This window comes from Candoia aspera, chromosome 1 (assembly GCF_035149785.1).
Source record: "Candoia aspera isolate rCanAsp1 chromosome 1, rCanAsp1.hap2, whole genome shotgun sequence".
In the NCBI taxonomy this organism is placed as follows: Eukaryota; Metazoa; Chordata; class Lepidosauria; order Squamata; family Boidae; genus Candoia; species Candoia aspera.
The window spans coordinates 274,314,942-274,331,149 of NC_086153.1; the positions used below are offsets into that span (position 1 = coordinate 274,314,942).

The window sequence follows — 16,208 nt, forward strand, 5'->3', positions numbered from 1 at the left end:
GGCAAGTGGGGCATGTGCCCTGGGCACCACGCTGGGGGGATGCCAAAATGAGTGCTGGGGGGGCGCCAAAATGAGTGCCGGGGGGGGGGTGCCAAAATGGGCGCAGAATCCATGTTTGCCCCAGGTGACACAGACCCTAGTTGCGGGCCTGAGCAGCAGCAGTTTCCACCCAAAGGACTAAGGGGAGTGTAAATACTTCCTCACTGTTCTTAAGGCCTTCCATAGAAAAGGGTTGCAAATCTTCTGGAGCAACTTTTAGGGCATATGGGAATGACAAAGGGAAGCTGCCTCCTGATTTGGTTTACACCACTGTCTGTCAGAGGTAGTGCCACACATATGGAGATCTTCACATAAAAGTCAATAGGAAGCCCTTTAATAAAGACCAATTTATGTTGACCCATACATTTTGTCCTTATTTCTTTGAGATTATACATAAGTATATTTAAATATATTAAATATATTAACTATCATCTGTTTTATTTAGAACCTTTCATTAATCATCTGTGTTTCACTATTTATCTCAACCTTTCCTAATAAATAATCAAATAATCCTTACAGACTTATATTCATTACTTTGCCATGTGTGCATATGAATAGACATGATTAAACCATGTCTACTGCCTCCAGGGTCCCTTCCAATCCTATGATTCCATGTATTTGGAATAAAAAGACCTACCATTCTCTTTCATTCTTGTGTCTCCAAATGGCCTAATAAATTTTTCTGTACGCTCTCATCTCATTTCCACCCATCCATTCAAGACACCCAGCACAATATTTTTCCCCTTGGATTGCAATCATTCAATTGTTGCACAGTTTTTTTTTTTCAAAACATTTCTGATTCTTTCATTATCATCCTTCACTGGAGGTAACATACAACTATCACAAACCTATAATTTCCTACTTTCCTACAGATCCACAACAACTCAGATGGCATCAATTCATACTTTCTGACATTCATTCTAGTCCATTTGCTCATAATGAAACCTACGCCTTCACTTTCCTGCCTGTATTCATCAACTTTATTCCACAAGATTAGGGCACCTTTACTCAGATTTATAACATCCTTCTCCTTTTTCTTAGTTTCACAGGCAAACAATATATTTTTCTTTCTTTCATTTCATTTGTTAATTCATGCTCTTTATCATTCACTCCTTTTACATTGCAATCTTCTATATACCATGTTCATCATCAGATGGATCCATACAAATTGATCTCCGCTGCTCATCCTGATTTTGATCAATCAAGGCTTTCACATAACACTTTTTAGTAAGATAGAGAAGGTATAGATTTTATTATCAGCCTTAATCATACCATTTGCAACATTCCTTATTAACAACTGCACCAGTTTTGGCATATGTTGGCCAGTATACTTGCTACGACGGCATAATCAAAGCCCGGTTCTATCCCAAGCATGTTGTTCATGCTATTCTATACAAGCCAGGATTGTTAGCCTAGAGACTACTTTCCAAACCAAAATACTGCTGCCCACATCCCACCAACTCAAAAGTACCTGCAATATACTGACAGTCAGGATGTTAATATAACAAACCTTGGAAACTCCCAGTGAGCAAAACGTTGTAGCCTCCGGTAAGTTCTTGGCTTCCACATACTAAAGAATCTTCTTCCTGTGATGTGTAATCAAATGGATGACTCATATTACCTGAGGCACTCAGTCAGTTTGAGCCTTTACGATTGTAAATAAGGCTTTATGGAATGACCTTGTTCACCGTTTTGTAATCTTTTAAGGACAGGTGCTCTCTCATTGCCAGCTCAGTGTTTGCTTTCTCTGTCCTGGGTAGGGAGGGGACCAGACGTCAGCCTGAAGTGGTGGGAGGAAAGTCAGTCCGCCTCTTAAAGCCTCACATTAAGAACTGGTTTGCAGTTGCTTTGCAAGATTCTCAACAGGCACATTCTTCTGTTGACTGCATGCCCATCATGGAGGAAGGAAGGGGGATTCTGAAAGAGGGCTTTCTAGTTAAAAAGGTAAGACCCCCCCTCCCAGTGATCTCTAACTGGTAGACTTAATTACAACCTCTTGTTTAAAAAAATAACAATGTTCATTTGACTAGAAAGTGAGTTATGAATGATCTCCCATGGTCACTAGGCAAGTGGTGAAGGAACTGAACTGGGTTAACAGCCTTGCAGAATTTCTATTAATACTTTCTATCCCTTCTGTAATCTATTAATACTTTCTCTGAACCCACTGTTCAGAACTGGACATTCAATTTCTAGCATATCATTTTTCAAATTCACTTTCTTAGGCTGCTTCCAGATGAATGACCCTGGACTTGCTGCTTTTTCATTATTGTAGATCCATTTTTAGTGGATGTTCAATTGACTTCATTTCAGTTTATTTTTCTTTGAATTATCCTGTTTTTTGTTTGTTTTTGTTTTAATTGCCAATGGGCATGATGTAGCAAGTATTCTAGTACGCTGTTTGAAACTCAGTACCTGTTTTTTTTAACAGGCGAGGTAGGAGGACAGCTGTGTTAATCTATGGTAGCAAAAAAAATCAGGAGGAGTGTGGCTAAACTGATATAGGATTTTAATTATTTTATTTATTTATTTATTTATTTTCCAAATTTCTATCACTGCCCATCTCCCCCAAATTAGGATGATGGAATAAGAGGGGGAAGGAAGGACAAGTTGGTTTTGCAGATGCAGTTTACATGAGAGAAAGCTCACAGATACATTGACAATTAACAACTGTAATGTATTAAAATGCATTGTGTTTGTTGAGACCTTTTGAGTTAACCTGAAACCTTTTGATGTATGTAAGTTCAGAAAGTCCTCACTCAGGGGTGCTGTTAAAGTCCTGTTTTTTATTTTCAAAATGGTCACTTTGAGACCTGCAATAGAATGCCCTGGGAGGTTATTTCAATAGTGGCATTTTATGACATTTTATCATAATTGATCTTTGGCATGGAAACAATTTTCCACTGTAACAGCATAATGCTTTAGATTCCTGCATTATGAGATCTACACAGATGGTGCCTAATGCTACCAAATGAAAGGCTCTGTAGAGTTATAGCATTTTTAGTGCCTAGCAGCTTTTTGAGAAAAGAAAAAAGAAAACAAGAAAAAGTTACAGCTGAATGATGATCTGTGTCCGAACACCTTCCATCTCAAAATAAAATTCTGTCAACTAGACAGGATGATTATACAATAGAACCCTTCTCTGAAATCACACATGGTGTAAGAACTTAATGATTTCTCAGAGCTTTAGAGAAGGTCCAAATAATATTGTGATCCATTTATAAACAGGCTGGCTTTCCCCACTGCTGCATGGCTTCAGCTATAAACCATCCAATGAGGATTAAAAGGACATCTGCTAGAGGGCGTCTGCTCCTATCAATGGTCTCAGACAATTATGCTGCCTTTCCTTAACAGATTTCCCTTTGTAATAGAAAAAGAGAAATGTATGAAGGTTCTGTATGCAGTCTCATGAATGAGGGAGGGTGGTTGTACAGTGAACCACTTGTATGCTTGCACAATAGTACAGTTTTTCAACAGGTATATACAGGAAAGTGCACGCCTAAAGTACTTTGGGAGGAGCTGTTCCTGATTATGGTGGATGATGTTCTGGAGATGCCACTCCTTTCTTATCTTGTTTACTTTGCATTTCTGCTTCCCAAGAACTTCCTTCCTCTCCTAAGGCTTCTTTAGCACCTTTCACACTGCCCTGTAGGTTCTGCAAGAAGTGCCCAGCAAGGAATGGAAAGAGGAAACCACCCAGTCTTATTGCTGTCCAGATCTGTTAGGAGAAATCAGACATACCTCTCTCTTTACAAGGATGGGGTTTGGGATTTTTGTTTTGTTTTGTTGCAATTTGAGAAACAATGGATGTAACAACGAGGAAACATGGGCTAATAACACAAGTGATATTATTATCTGGAATGTTGGTAAAATTCCATGAATATGGCAGTGCAATTGCACCATTAACATTTTATCTGGAAGTATTCTCTAACAGCTTAAACACATCTCCACCTGATTTACATTGAATTTGGGCTGGTTGCTTTTTTCCTTTGAGAAAGCTGTGCTTCTAATATTCAAAAACTTTTAGTTTGTATTGTAAAATACATCGCTGGTAAGAGCAATAGAGAGAGTTTGGTGTAGTGGTTAAAGGTGCCAGACTAGAAAATGGGAGACTGTGAGTTCTAGTCCTGCCATAGGCAGGAAGCCAACTGGGTGGCCTTGGGCCAGTCACTCTCAGCTCTAAGAAGAAGGCAATAGCAAACCATTCTTTAAAAATGTTGCCAAGAGAACTGCAGGGGCCTGTCCAGACAATCACCAGGAATCAAGACTTGACTTGAGGGCATTAAAAAAAAAAGTGGTATGAATTGGGCTTTAGCAAATGTGAGTGGGGCAGTATTGGTTATATTTTTGCTATGGTTTTAATGAACATTGTGATTCCTTTTATGAGTGTGTGTGTGTATATATATACTGTGTGTGTGTGTGTGTGTGTATCTCATTCAAGTCATCTCAATTTAAGCTTCAGTTTTAGGATTTGTTTTAAGATGTTGCACGGAAGCTGTGTGGTGTTCTGTCCTAAGACACGGGTCTCATATTGCACCCATGGGGTATTTTCAACTGAATAATAGAAGCATAAGGGGAAAACTTAAATAAATGTAACAGCCCTGGTGGCTAGGATTTTGTTCTAAGTTCCACCAATCAAAAACCTATTAATAATGAAATAAGTTATGAGTTAGAATGAGTAAAAGTACTGCTCTGTGTAACTCTGTAGCAGATAGAGCTGCTTTCAAGATGCTTTGGGAACCACTATGTCTTGCTTCCTTATTTTTTGCAGGGCCACGTTGTCCCCAACTGGAAGACAAGGTGGTTTGTTCTTTTCCAGGACAGGCTGCTCTATTATAAAGTGGTGGGAGGCAAGCAGGAGCCTTCTCCAAGGGGGAGGATTTTTCTGGATGGCTGTACGATTACTTGCCCATGTTTGGAATATGAGAACAGGCAGGTACGTCCCATGTTAGATTCTTTGCTCATTTCTCTTATTGCTGTGTTGACTTTAAAGTGAGAGAAACCAGTTAGAGAAGGGAACAATGCAGATTTTGGAAAGGCGTTGGCATTACATTCTGATAAAGCGACGTTCTTTTCAAAGAGGACTCCCAAAAAGACACAATGACATCCCTTCGTAACTCCATGGTGACTTTTATAGATCTAAGAGGGAGCACATGGTACGGCAGGGAAAAAATGTGAATGGGCAAGTCAGGGGGAAAAAAAGCTTTCTAACACTTGGAACAGTTCAGCTGAGGATCCAGTTACTCACAGCAGCGATGAACTGTCTTTCATCGGATGTGTTGAAGCAGAGGCTAGATATCCATCTTTCTGGGATGCTTGAACTGGGATTTCTCCAGCAAGCACCTCCAACTCTATTATTTTATAATTCTGACCTAGCAAACCCAACCCATGGAACCAACCACTCTTTAGTCATTAGACATGATATGCTTTAATTTAGATTCCCACACTGACTCAGATGGTTGGATTTGATGGCCTAATCTAACCCAACTCTAATGTCCATTCCCTCCAATCCATGAGACTGTTGCCCGTTGGTTAGCTTAAGCTTGTTGTGTTGCTTGCCTACCACTTCTACATATCACAAATCTGTTGGATAATTTAGGCTTGCTTTTTCTGATTAATAAGGTGGAAGACATAGACAGACAACCTGATAAGCTTTTGGTAGCTCGGCAGTGCCTGTTTTCAAGCCTGCAAGTCAGGTGCAGGGAAGGAACCATTGAAATCATTCTCTCATTTAGATCCAACTGAACATGACACCGGAATCTGCATGTTAACATAAATGATCTTCCTTGAATCTGATGAGCTTTTCATCCTCTTGATTTGGGAATGCATGGTATCCCTTCTATTTTTTATGATCTCTCTCTTGCTCCTTATCTGGCTAATTTATTTAATGGAGTGAGGGTGTCCTGCTTTAGCATGAAACATAGTTCTCAGTTGGGCTAAAATAGATAGATGAGTGCTGTAAGGCACTTTCCTTTTGGAGCCATTTCTGTAAACACTGCTTCTTATGCTGTTCTTTTGCAGTTAGTTATTAAGCTAAAGACAAAAACCAACACAGACTATTTCCTTGACTGTTGCTCTCGAGAAGAGCGTGACATTTGGGCTTTGGATATAACTGGTGCTATTCATGCTGGCAATCCAGTGCAAGTTCAGCAACTTCATCTCATGAGAAACTCCTTCAAACTTCCTGCAAATATCAGTCTGAAGTACGTGGTAAACAAATTCTCAATCTGTTTTTGAACACTGCTGGTTCGTACTGAAACAATGAGCACAGCTTTCTGTATGTTAGGAATGGGAAACCTGTGGTTCTTGTCCCTGAACCAAACATCTCCACAGCCCCAGCCTTCCAAGCCAGTGGCAAGGGATGTTTGATATTGTAGCTCAACCACATCTGGAAGGCTATAGGTTTCCCACACCCTCTGTACATGCACTCAAGATTCCCTGATGCATTTCCCACTGATGAATCCAACCTGGTCTTCCATACTGTATCATGAAATTTCAGAATGCGATGTAATGAAGCACAGTTAATGGCTGCTGGCAGTAGAGGGTGGCCATCACTCGGGAGAAATGGATGATTTCCACTTGCATGTAAGCAGAACTGGATTCCAAACATAATCTGAATATTTTTGGATTCAAAACATGTTATTTGATGGAAACAATGGAATGTGGGTAACTTCACATGTGGTTCTTCTGTTTGCTTATCGCCGACCATCTCTTGATTTTTTCTCCAGTCATATTGTAGACAAAATGTATGACAGCAGCAGTGGAATCAAGATAACACCCAACACAGGACAAGGCAGCTTGTATAAAGAAAGCTTTACAGGTACACATGTCACCATCATTGTTCTCCAATATGCTCCTCTACAGAGTTGTTGTTTTCTGGTAGAATACTTTTCAGAACCTGTTTTCATTATCAGAACTGAGCTCTGGTATGTGAGAAATAATAAAAAAATGTACCTTTGGTTCCTTTTGTTCCACTGCTTGAAAAAAACAGGTGGCATAATTCAGAAATTGGATGGAAATACCCTTTAGAGGGTAAAGCTACAACAGCAAGTATGCTTAGTGGTTAGAGTGCTAGACTAGAATCAGAGAGGTTCAGGTTCATCTCCATATTCATTTATGAAACTCACTGGGTATAAAGGTTGGATACTTTACAACCAATGTACTCAGCCAAAGATAATCTAAGACTAGGGACTTCCAGGGAAGAAATAGTGAACTGAAGGTGGCTCCGCTAAAAGCAGAGTTAAATTTACCTGGAAAGGTTTTAATACATAAACAAATCTTCAAAAGGGCTCAGTGATAACTTTTTAAATTTTATGTTTTAAAATTTATCAGGACACAGTATTGTTGTCTCTCCTTCTACCTGTCTTGGAGATCGGCTGACTGTGGATTGTTCTTGCTTATCTAATTAACCCCCTTTCTTCCTTTCAGGCTCCATATTGATAGATTGGTTGATTTCCAATAGTTTTGCAGCTTCCCGGCTTGAAGCAGTCACACTGGCCTCTGTGTTGATGGATGAAAATTTCATTAAACCTGTGGGAGTCCGCAGCACTGGAGCCATGAGGAATGGAGATTTGGCTGAGCAATTTTTAGATGACTCTACTGCCTTGTATGCATTTGTAAGTGACACAAACTCTGAAAGTTGAACCTCCTTTCTATGGATGATGTTCAAAAGTGAGCTGTGTGCATTTACTTTGTAGAATCTGGTAGAAAAAAATAGGCAAGCAAATGATAAAAGCTTGAAAGATGACTTGTACTTTCTAATGCTTTCAGTGCTTTTATCTAGTATTATGATATTAGTTGGACTTTGTATAGGTGTGAACAAGCCTAGAGTAAGACTTTGGATGTAAATATAACATTGGAGAACACTGCTCTGCTAACAAGGATAAAACCCATCACTGGGTTGTGCATTTTGATTACTATGACTGCTTGTCAGGATCTGCTTCAGGAATAACACCCCATCAACTAAGCACTGCAAAATCCCTCCTGGTGGGCACCATCTTAAATTAGCAAGCTATGTGCTTACTTCCAAGTAAAGACAGCAACAGCAGCCAAATGGCCAGCTCTGGGTTTGCCTGCCATTTTAATTTCCTAGAATGCACTATGATGCTTTGCAAATAATTAAAATGGTGGATGGCTGATGGCGGGAGGAGAAGGAGGAGAAGTTTGGAGATGGAAGTTTGTAAAAGTGAATGAAAAAAATCATGCTAAAAGATGAAATCAGTATTTGTAAATCTTGTACTGATTCTTTAGTATCACAGTACAACACCTGTTTTTTTTTGTTTTTGTTTTTACTGCAGGCTGAAAGCTATAAGAAAAAGGTTAATACTAAAGAACAGCTTAATATTAACATTCTTGAACTGAGTGGCACAATTTTAAAGCAAGGCTTTTTGATAAAACAGGTAACCGTGACTTCTGGATCATAATCTCAAGCTAAGCACAGGATGGGGGTAGGGGAATATTTTACTGGTATCTTTTAAAGCTGTTTTTGAAAAAAAAAGTCATTTTCATAGAAAACCCTCACAATTTAATTAATGTACAGTTAGCAGATTAACCAACACAGGAACAAGAGTTCAAATTAGCTGGTAACTAAATGAAACTCTTCAAGCTACGTTTCTGTTAAAAGCAAGTGTTAGGAAGGCAGAATATAGATAAGCAGTCTTCCATCTGTAATATGTGACTTGATGGACTGAGATACATACATAGTTTTCCTCTTAGTCTGATACAGGAAATGCCACCCAATCATCACTGTTTTGTTTCTGACATGGCAAAATGTTTTTTCTATGCAGCACAGTCTACACCTGAGTGCACAGAGGCCCTAGGATCACACCTGGCTCCTGAAAGCTTGGGGAGTGGCCCACACAAACCACCAACTTTTATTAACAAATTGTAATTTGTAATATAACAGAAAGGGGAAATTATTCAATACATGGCTGGAGAGTAATTATACTCAATCATATTTAATTTGTGTTCAATGTAATTAAATAAGATCAACTATTTTTATTGTGAATTTGGCCATCAGTCTGGGGAATGTAAAGGCCTTTGAAAATGTTAGGCATCCCTGATCTACACTCATTCAAACAACTTTGAGGATTAGAGTGTTTCCTCACACACTTAAATATATTGAATATTTCTAATACATGCCATTTATGGCAGCTCTTCGGTTCCAGTGAAATTAGAGGATCATAGTAAAATGTCTCGGTAAACGCGGTGTACACAGTAAATACACCTTGTTCTGAAGCATCAGGAACGTTCTGTTGAAAGCAAAACCAACTGTACGCTCTGAAATAATCGCGCATTGTATTCATTGCAGTCAAACATAAAATTGCTAATTACTATAACACTATATTCTATACTTGCATCAGGAAATAAAGTTGATATCAATAATGGCAAGCCCTAATACTAATTCCAGTAGAGACTTCAGTTTTGGTTTAATTAATGTATCTTTTAAAAATTAAATTTCTTTATTTTAAAGAAAAACAAAATGTAAGCAAAGTACCAAAATACCCCACAGTAATAAAATTAATCATCTATAAAAATAAAAATGATTAAAAAACAGGAAAAGGAAAAAAAAGGAAAACAAATAAAAACATCTACCTTATATATTAAATTTATAGTCACTGGTTTACAAAAAAAAAAACCCCAAACGCAAAACCATATAATACTGTATTAGATACAAAATATTATGGTAAAATATCATAACATCTGTGCCAAAGAGGAACATATTGCTTCATCCTTTGATTTGTGGAAAATATTGCCTTTCCAGGATGGATAAGTTTAATATCTCTGCAATCCGGTTTCAGTATCAAAAGAACATACTAATATGAGCCCTTCCACTGTGAATTCTAAAACATGGCTTGTAGCTTAGCATGTTGTGTAAACCCCACCAGGAGTAACTTAATCATCAAGCCAAAGCTGAGCAAACATAGCTTAATGTAATATGTGAAGCAGGTCTGTAATTTGCTTGGACAAAATACAGGTAGTCCTCGGTTAACAATGGTTAATTGGGACTGGAATTTTGGTTGCTAAATGATGCGATCATAAAGCGCAATGTCACATGACTGGATCGCTTAGCAATGGCTGTCCTGGCAGTCCCCGTAGCCATTGTTAAGCGAGAATCACAGGTTGTTAAACAAAGACCTTGCAACTTCCTGCCAGCATCCAACAAGCAAAGTCAATGGGGAAACCGGCAGGAAGTCGCGAGGAAGTCCTGAGCTGGGGTGGATGTTGCCAGGGGTGGGAGGGTGCACAAGCTGCTGCTGTGGTCCAGTGCAGAGGCTCAACCTAACACTGCGGCATGAAGACCCAGCCCAGCCCAGCCCAGCACTCTGCCGTTGAGTGCAGAGGGCCAAAAGGGTGGAGATGGGGGGGGGAGAGTTGTTGAAGCGCACCCTGTGGTTGTAAATGCAGGCAGGTTGCCAAGCACCCAAATTTTGATCACATGGCTTCAGGGGCACTCCAACGGCCATAATTTCAGAGACCGGGTGTTAAGTACCAATGTTCAGTACTGTCGTAACTTTGAATGATCCTGAACAAATGGTTGTTCAGCAAGGACTACCTGTATTATCTCTCAGCTTGTACTCCCTCCTGTGGCTGCTTCTGCAATGATAAAAGGTAGTAAATAGATAATGCAATACTTTTACTCTACTATTGACAACTACAGAAGATCTGTATTTTGGAGAAAAAGTTGAATTTATTTTCCAACTTTCAGGGGCACAAGAGGAAGAACTGGAAAGTGAGGCGCTTTGTCCTGAGGTCAGACCCTGCTTTCCTACACTACTATGACCCCACAAAGGTGAGCAAATGGTGTCCCAGTATTTGAAGCTCCCTGCATGTGTGCCTTTGGAGAACATCTCCCCCCATCCCCCCTTGGGACTCTGTTGTTGGTGGGCAAGGGGAAGGAATTCTGCATGAATTTTTGTAAGGCTAAGGGCAGATTGAACCCTCTTCACACTGGATCCTGAATTACCCTTAATATCTACAGTACATCTTGAGTAGTTTGCACTATGCTGTTCGCTTCCATATCAGTTGTAAGTTAATGTGACCACGGAAGTGTCTATGGACAAACGCCGGCTCTTCGGCTTTGAAATGGAGATGAGCACTGCCCCCTAGAGTCGGACACGACTGGACTTAATGTCAAGGGAAACCTTTACCTTTACCTTAAGATGGGTACAGAATCCAGAAAGCAATCTAATATAATACATTTGCTTTGGGAACAGATATACCTTGTGGCTATTGTTTTCTGTTTTTGAAAAAAGAACACATTTAGGTTTTGGGTGCCCCTGATGTAGGAATTTCGGCAAGATCTATACCTGCTGAAGGGTTTTTTTCCCCCCTACACAAATATGATACATGTAGGAGCCCTGTTCTCTTTTGTACTTTTTTACTCTAGTTAAAAAGTGAAAATTGATTCAGTGGAAAAATAGACTTGATATAAGGTGCCTTTTGATATTCCTCAGCTTACAGTTCTACATCCTTATTCAATCATTTTGTTAGGAAGATGTGTATATATATACAGTATAAGTTGCTTTTACATGATACACAGAGGACACTTCCATCTGAGGGCTCTGAATAGGTTTGAAACCATTTCTGGAAGTCTGTAATTCCATGTTGTTGCTTGTATTTGAGAACTGAGCAAATTTATTTTAGCTCAACTATGGTGTGTTTAAAGCCATAGTAAAGTAGTCCTTGATTAATGACTGCCCTGTTTAGTGATTGTTCTAAGATAAAGGGCACTGAAAAAGTAACTTTATGACCAGTCCTTGCACTTAATGATCGTCGCAGCATCCCCGCAGTCACATGATTGCCATTTGCACACTTCACAGCTGGCTTCTGACAAGCAGAGGCAATGGAGAAGCCGGCAGTAAAAATGCAAGTCATAGTCACATGATGTCTCACTTAATGACCATGTTGCTTAGTGATGGAGTAGCTGGTCCCAATTGTGGTCATTAAGCGAGGTCTACCTGTAGTCCTGTCTTTGAAATATGGCAGCTCTGTGTAGCTTGTGCACATACCTCCTTGCAAGAAGTCTTGCCTTGCCCCAGCTTCTAGTTCCTGGCCATCAGCTGGCCCTAACAGGTCTTTCAAAGAGAAAAGAAGACTGACAGCTCTGCAGTCCCGCCTCCCATAGGAACTACTCAAAGCTTTTGCATATGATAAAATAGCTACACAGCACATCAAGATTGTAGTAGGATCGTGAGAGGAACCTAATGGATTTTTAACATTTCCTTTTCCACAGGTGGTAAAAAATTTTCTTTCCCCAGGACCACAGTGATAGTTCAGGGCATGGCTGTGATTCTTTGCTACTTGTTCTGTGTTGTGAGTCAGCAGAAGAGAAGTTGATTCCAGGCGGTCTTGAGACTGCTTTTTAAAGGACTGGAAAATAGAATCTTTGGCAGCATAGAAGTTCCTTCAGGCAGTGTGAAGTATTGTGAAAGTGCCATTTAATCCCCAAGTTGTTGAAACCCTTTAATCAAGTGTGGAGATTTACCTAGAGCATAATGTGTCATGCAAACCTAAAGCAGCTGCCGTTCTCAGCTTGTGGAAACTAGAATCTGAAACAAGACATTGTCATCACTTTCCAGTTCTAGTTTCTGCAAGCTGACAACAGCAACCAATTTAGGATGTCACGAATCACATGTGGCAGAGCCTAGATGACAGGGTCCATACGCTCGCTAACAGTACTGTGGCTTAGCATGTCATGCAAACTTAGCTACTCTGGCACTGCCTCTTTAAATAGATACCACACAGCCCTCACTGAGGCCAGCAATTAGGAAAGGACTGTAGAGCATCTCCTTAAATAGAGGCAAGCTCAGACAAGTCAGGCCTTCCTTGTGTGTGTCAAATTTGTTGGAGGGAATGTAGCATTCAGATTATTTGCTTCACTTACATTGGACCACTTTTTTCTCCCACAGGAAGATAACAAACCAGTTGGGGGATTTTCTCTCCGTGGTTGCCTTATCTCAGCACTGGAAGACAACGGAGTCCCAACAGGCAAGTTATCTCTTTGCAAGATCCATTCTTACTGTTATGGGCCTTTTGTTTATTGATAAAGGCTAGAATGGCCCTTCATTTGCTATCTGCAGGGGCATCAGAATGAGCAGGCCACCCCATGTTACCTCCATCCCCATAATGCTGGCCTTGTCTCCTCTCTGAGCCATGAGTTACAAAGTCTTATCCCACTGTTTTCTGTACTGCAAAATACAGGGCAGTCACAAAACACAGGAGAGCAAATAGAATCAGGATTTTGCCGACAGCTCTCTTTATCACCCAGCAAGGCCCAGTTTCCACCAAGGAATGCTTATGATGAAGAGTTCCTAGAGCACATCTGATGCTAGGGCCGGTTCTCGAACGATGGGAGAAAAAGTGGGGCTTCATAAAATATGCAGGCTCCAAACCCCGGCTCCCTCCAGTTTTAGCCATATCGTGCATGAGCATAGGCACACCCTTCTCAAAGCTGTAGCAAAAGAAGTTGTCCAAAAGGTAAAACGCCAGCCCCTTTCTCTCTCACACCTCTCTTTAACTCATCACCAGGGCAGCTTAGGAGAGGGCAATTACAGCAGCAGAAATGGCTGCGGTTTCTCCTCAGGAATGAGTAACTTAAGCAATTCTTCCCAGGTGGAATATAATAGATTCAGAAGAGAAGCACTGCTTAGTTGCTTGAGCTGGCCCTTTGTCTCGCTTTTGAAAGCATTTTTACATGGCTTAAGCCAAGTTCATGTCAATACAGTGCAGAAAAGCAGATTCAGTGAGTCTTCTACAGTATCCTATTCAGACATTTGCCCTCTAGAGCAGTGTTTCTCAACCTTGGCAACTTTAAGCTGTGTGGACTTTAATTCCCAGAATTCCCCAGCCAGCATTCCCCTGCGTTGCTGGCTATGGAATTCTGGGAATTGAAGTCCACACAGCTTAAAATTGCCAAGGTTGAGAAACACTGCTCTAGAGAGTTTGCTGGTACTGCAGCAGCTTTTTGTGTGTGTGTGCCTTTGAGTCAGTGTTTGACTCCTGGCAACGGCCTGGACAAGTCCCTGCAGTTTTCTTGGCAAGGTTTTTCAGAAGTGGTTTGCCATTGCCGCCTCCTTCCAAGGGCTGAAAGAGAGTGACTGGCCCAAGGTCAGCCAGTTGGCTTCGTGCCCAAGGCAGGACTAGAACTCATAGCCGCCCAGTTTCCAGCCTGGTTGCCTTAACAGTTAAGGCTTAACCACTACACCAAACTTCTCTCTTTATGTCCTTTTAAATGGTTGCTTCTTTTTTTTTTTCCTTTCCTTTGCAGGAGTGAAAGGAAATGTGCAGGGCAACCTCTTCAAAATCATCACAAAGAATGACATTCACTATTACATACAGGCTAGTTCCAAGACAGAAAGAGCTCACTGGATCGAGGCAATCAAGCCACTAACATAGAAGATGTACCAAAGTGCGTTAATGGGACAGTGGAGAAATTCATACCGTATCTGGTACATATAAAGAGGCTGCTTTTTGAGATCGCTGGCTGGGTTGTTTTAGCCTGGCATGAAGTTAGCATCTGGCAGATCTACTTTATTTAGGCTTTGTCTTTGAAGCAAGGAAGCACATTATAACACATCCACTTCATCAGAAGTTCTGTAAATTCTGACAATTTGTGTGTTTTTTTTAATGTGGCCCGGTGATGACATGTTGATTCTGCAGTTCAGAATATGCTATCCGGTACCTTCATTTGAAACAGAACTAAATTGTCTGATGTGGAGAAACTAACAAACCCAAGATCCTGGAACCAAATTTGGCCATTTCAGTATGATTTCATGCAAATCCCTTAATAAGGATCTCTGTACTGTAGGCCTTTAGATGACTCTATATATGCAGGGCCCCCTCCCTCCTATTTAACTAGTGGGAAGCTTCAGGGATCACAGCATTATTCAGGAAGGTGCTGGAGACCAAGAATGTTGCTGTGATGAAAGGCTTGGTATTTGCATACTGAAGATAGGGAATTCACCATATTAATACCACCATGGATTTCTAACTCATAGTGCCCTAGATTTCCTGGGAGAACAAACTTTGCTTCTTGCCTCCTTTTCATATCCGGTCCCAATATGACTTTAGTTCAATTATGTTGTCAGTCTAACCTGCCTTACAGGATTCCTGTAATGATAAAAGGAGAGATGAACTGAACAGCCATGTAGAGCTACACTGAGTTCTTTGGAGAAGTGAGTAATATAATTGGATGGGAATATGAGAGGTCACATGTGCTGAACGTACAATGTAGGCCACTGGCTGCTGTTCCCCTATGGGTGGAAGTGGAAGAGGAAAAAATGTCTTAACATGTAATGCATATTTATAATCTGAGCATAAGGCACACAAAATACTTAGAACTGGGAAAGATCACTTATCTTTTTACATCATACTACTGTGATGGTGGGCTCCAGATGCTGCCAAGTTTGATTCTCCCCATTCCAACTCCATTAACTGTACATGATCCTGCATGGGTATAAACATTGGGTAGTCCTCTAGATGTTCATACTTTTGCTTAAAAAAATAAACCATTTTTTTACTCTCAAAGTCCTTAGCTTCCTAAAACTTTCTTTTTAAAAAGTAACCATTTGGGGACTCTGAGATTGCTCTAAGTGAAGGCATCTTGAGCAGTGCTAGATGAAAAAGCTTGGTAAGTGTGCCATGTACCTCATAATTGAGGCAGATGTTCCAGAACAAAATTTCAAGGAGAAACGTCCACTCCTACAGTGGAATTTCTTGTTCTTATGGCTTTCCCCCAACTGAAAACTGCTCTGAATAAACATTTTGAGCAAATCTGGGGAGCAGAGGTCTGCAGCTGGGAGATACCCTTAAGTTTTCAAAGCAATTATTTTCTGAGTGTTCAAATCTTCAGGAGACAATGCTGAAATTTCAAATGCTTTCCAGGCTATGTGGATATTAAGTCCTTGAGGTCTTCAGTAAAACTATTCTAGCTCATCCCTAAACTTATCCACAGCATTGCGATTTGATTTGATTTGATCATTTCTGAGTTGTAGTCACACCACAGATTTGTACTAAGTCATTATTTTATTGAAATGATTATGAGATTGGCACTTTTATTCTTTGGCTAATGATCTTCACAAGATGGAGGTTGCCTTTTTCATAACGCTTGCTTGCTTGCTTATCTATCTACTTATTTCATTTATATCCTGCCTTTTGTGCAGGAGCTCAAG

General features: G+C 40.3%; 1 protein-coding gene across 1 annotated transcript; it reads left to right on the forward strand.

Annotated features, from left to right (window-relative positions):
* The first annotated feature begins 1,477 nt into the window (after positions 1–1,477).
* Positions 1,478–14,465, forward strand: PLEK2 (pleckstrin 2). Its single transcript, XM_063293350.1, has 9 exons — positions 1,478–1,983; positions 4,808–4,972; positions 6,058–6,239; positions 6,765–6,856; positions 7,465–7,652; positions 8,334–8,435; positions 10,745–10,828; positions 12,948–13,026; positions 14,306–14,465. The coding sequence occupies exons 1-9, from the start codon at positions 1,927–1,929 to the stop codon at positions 14,431–14,433; spliced, it is 1,077 nt and encodes a 358-aa protein (XP_063149420.1). The 5' UTR covers positions 1,478–1,926; the 3' UTR covers positions 14,434–14,465.
* Positions 14,466–16,208: the final 1,743 nt, after the last annotated feature.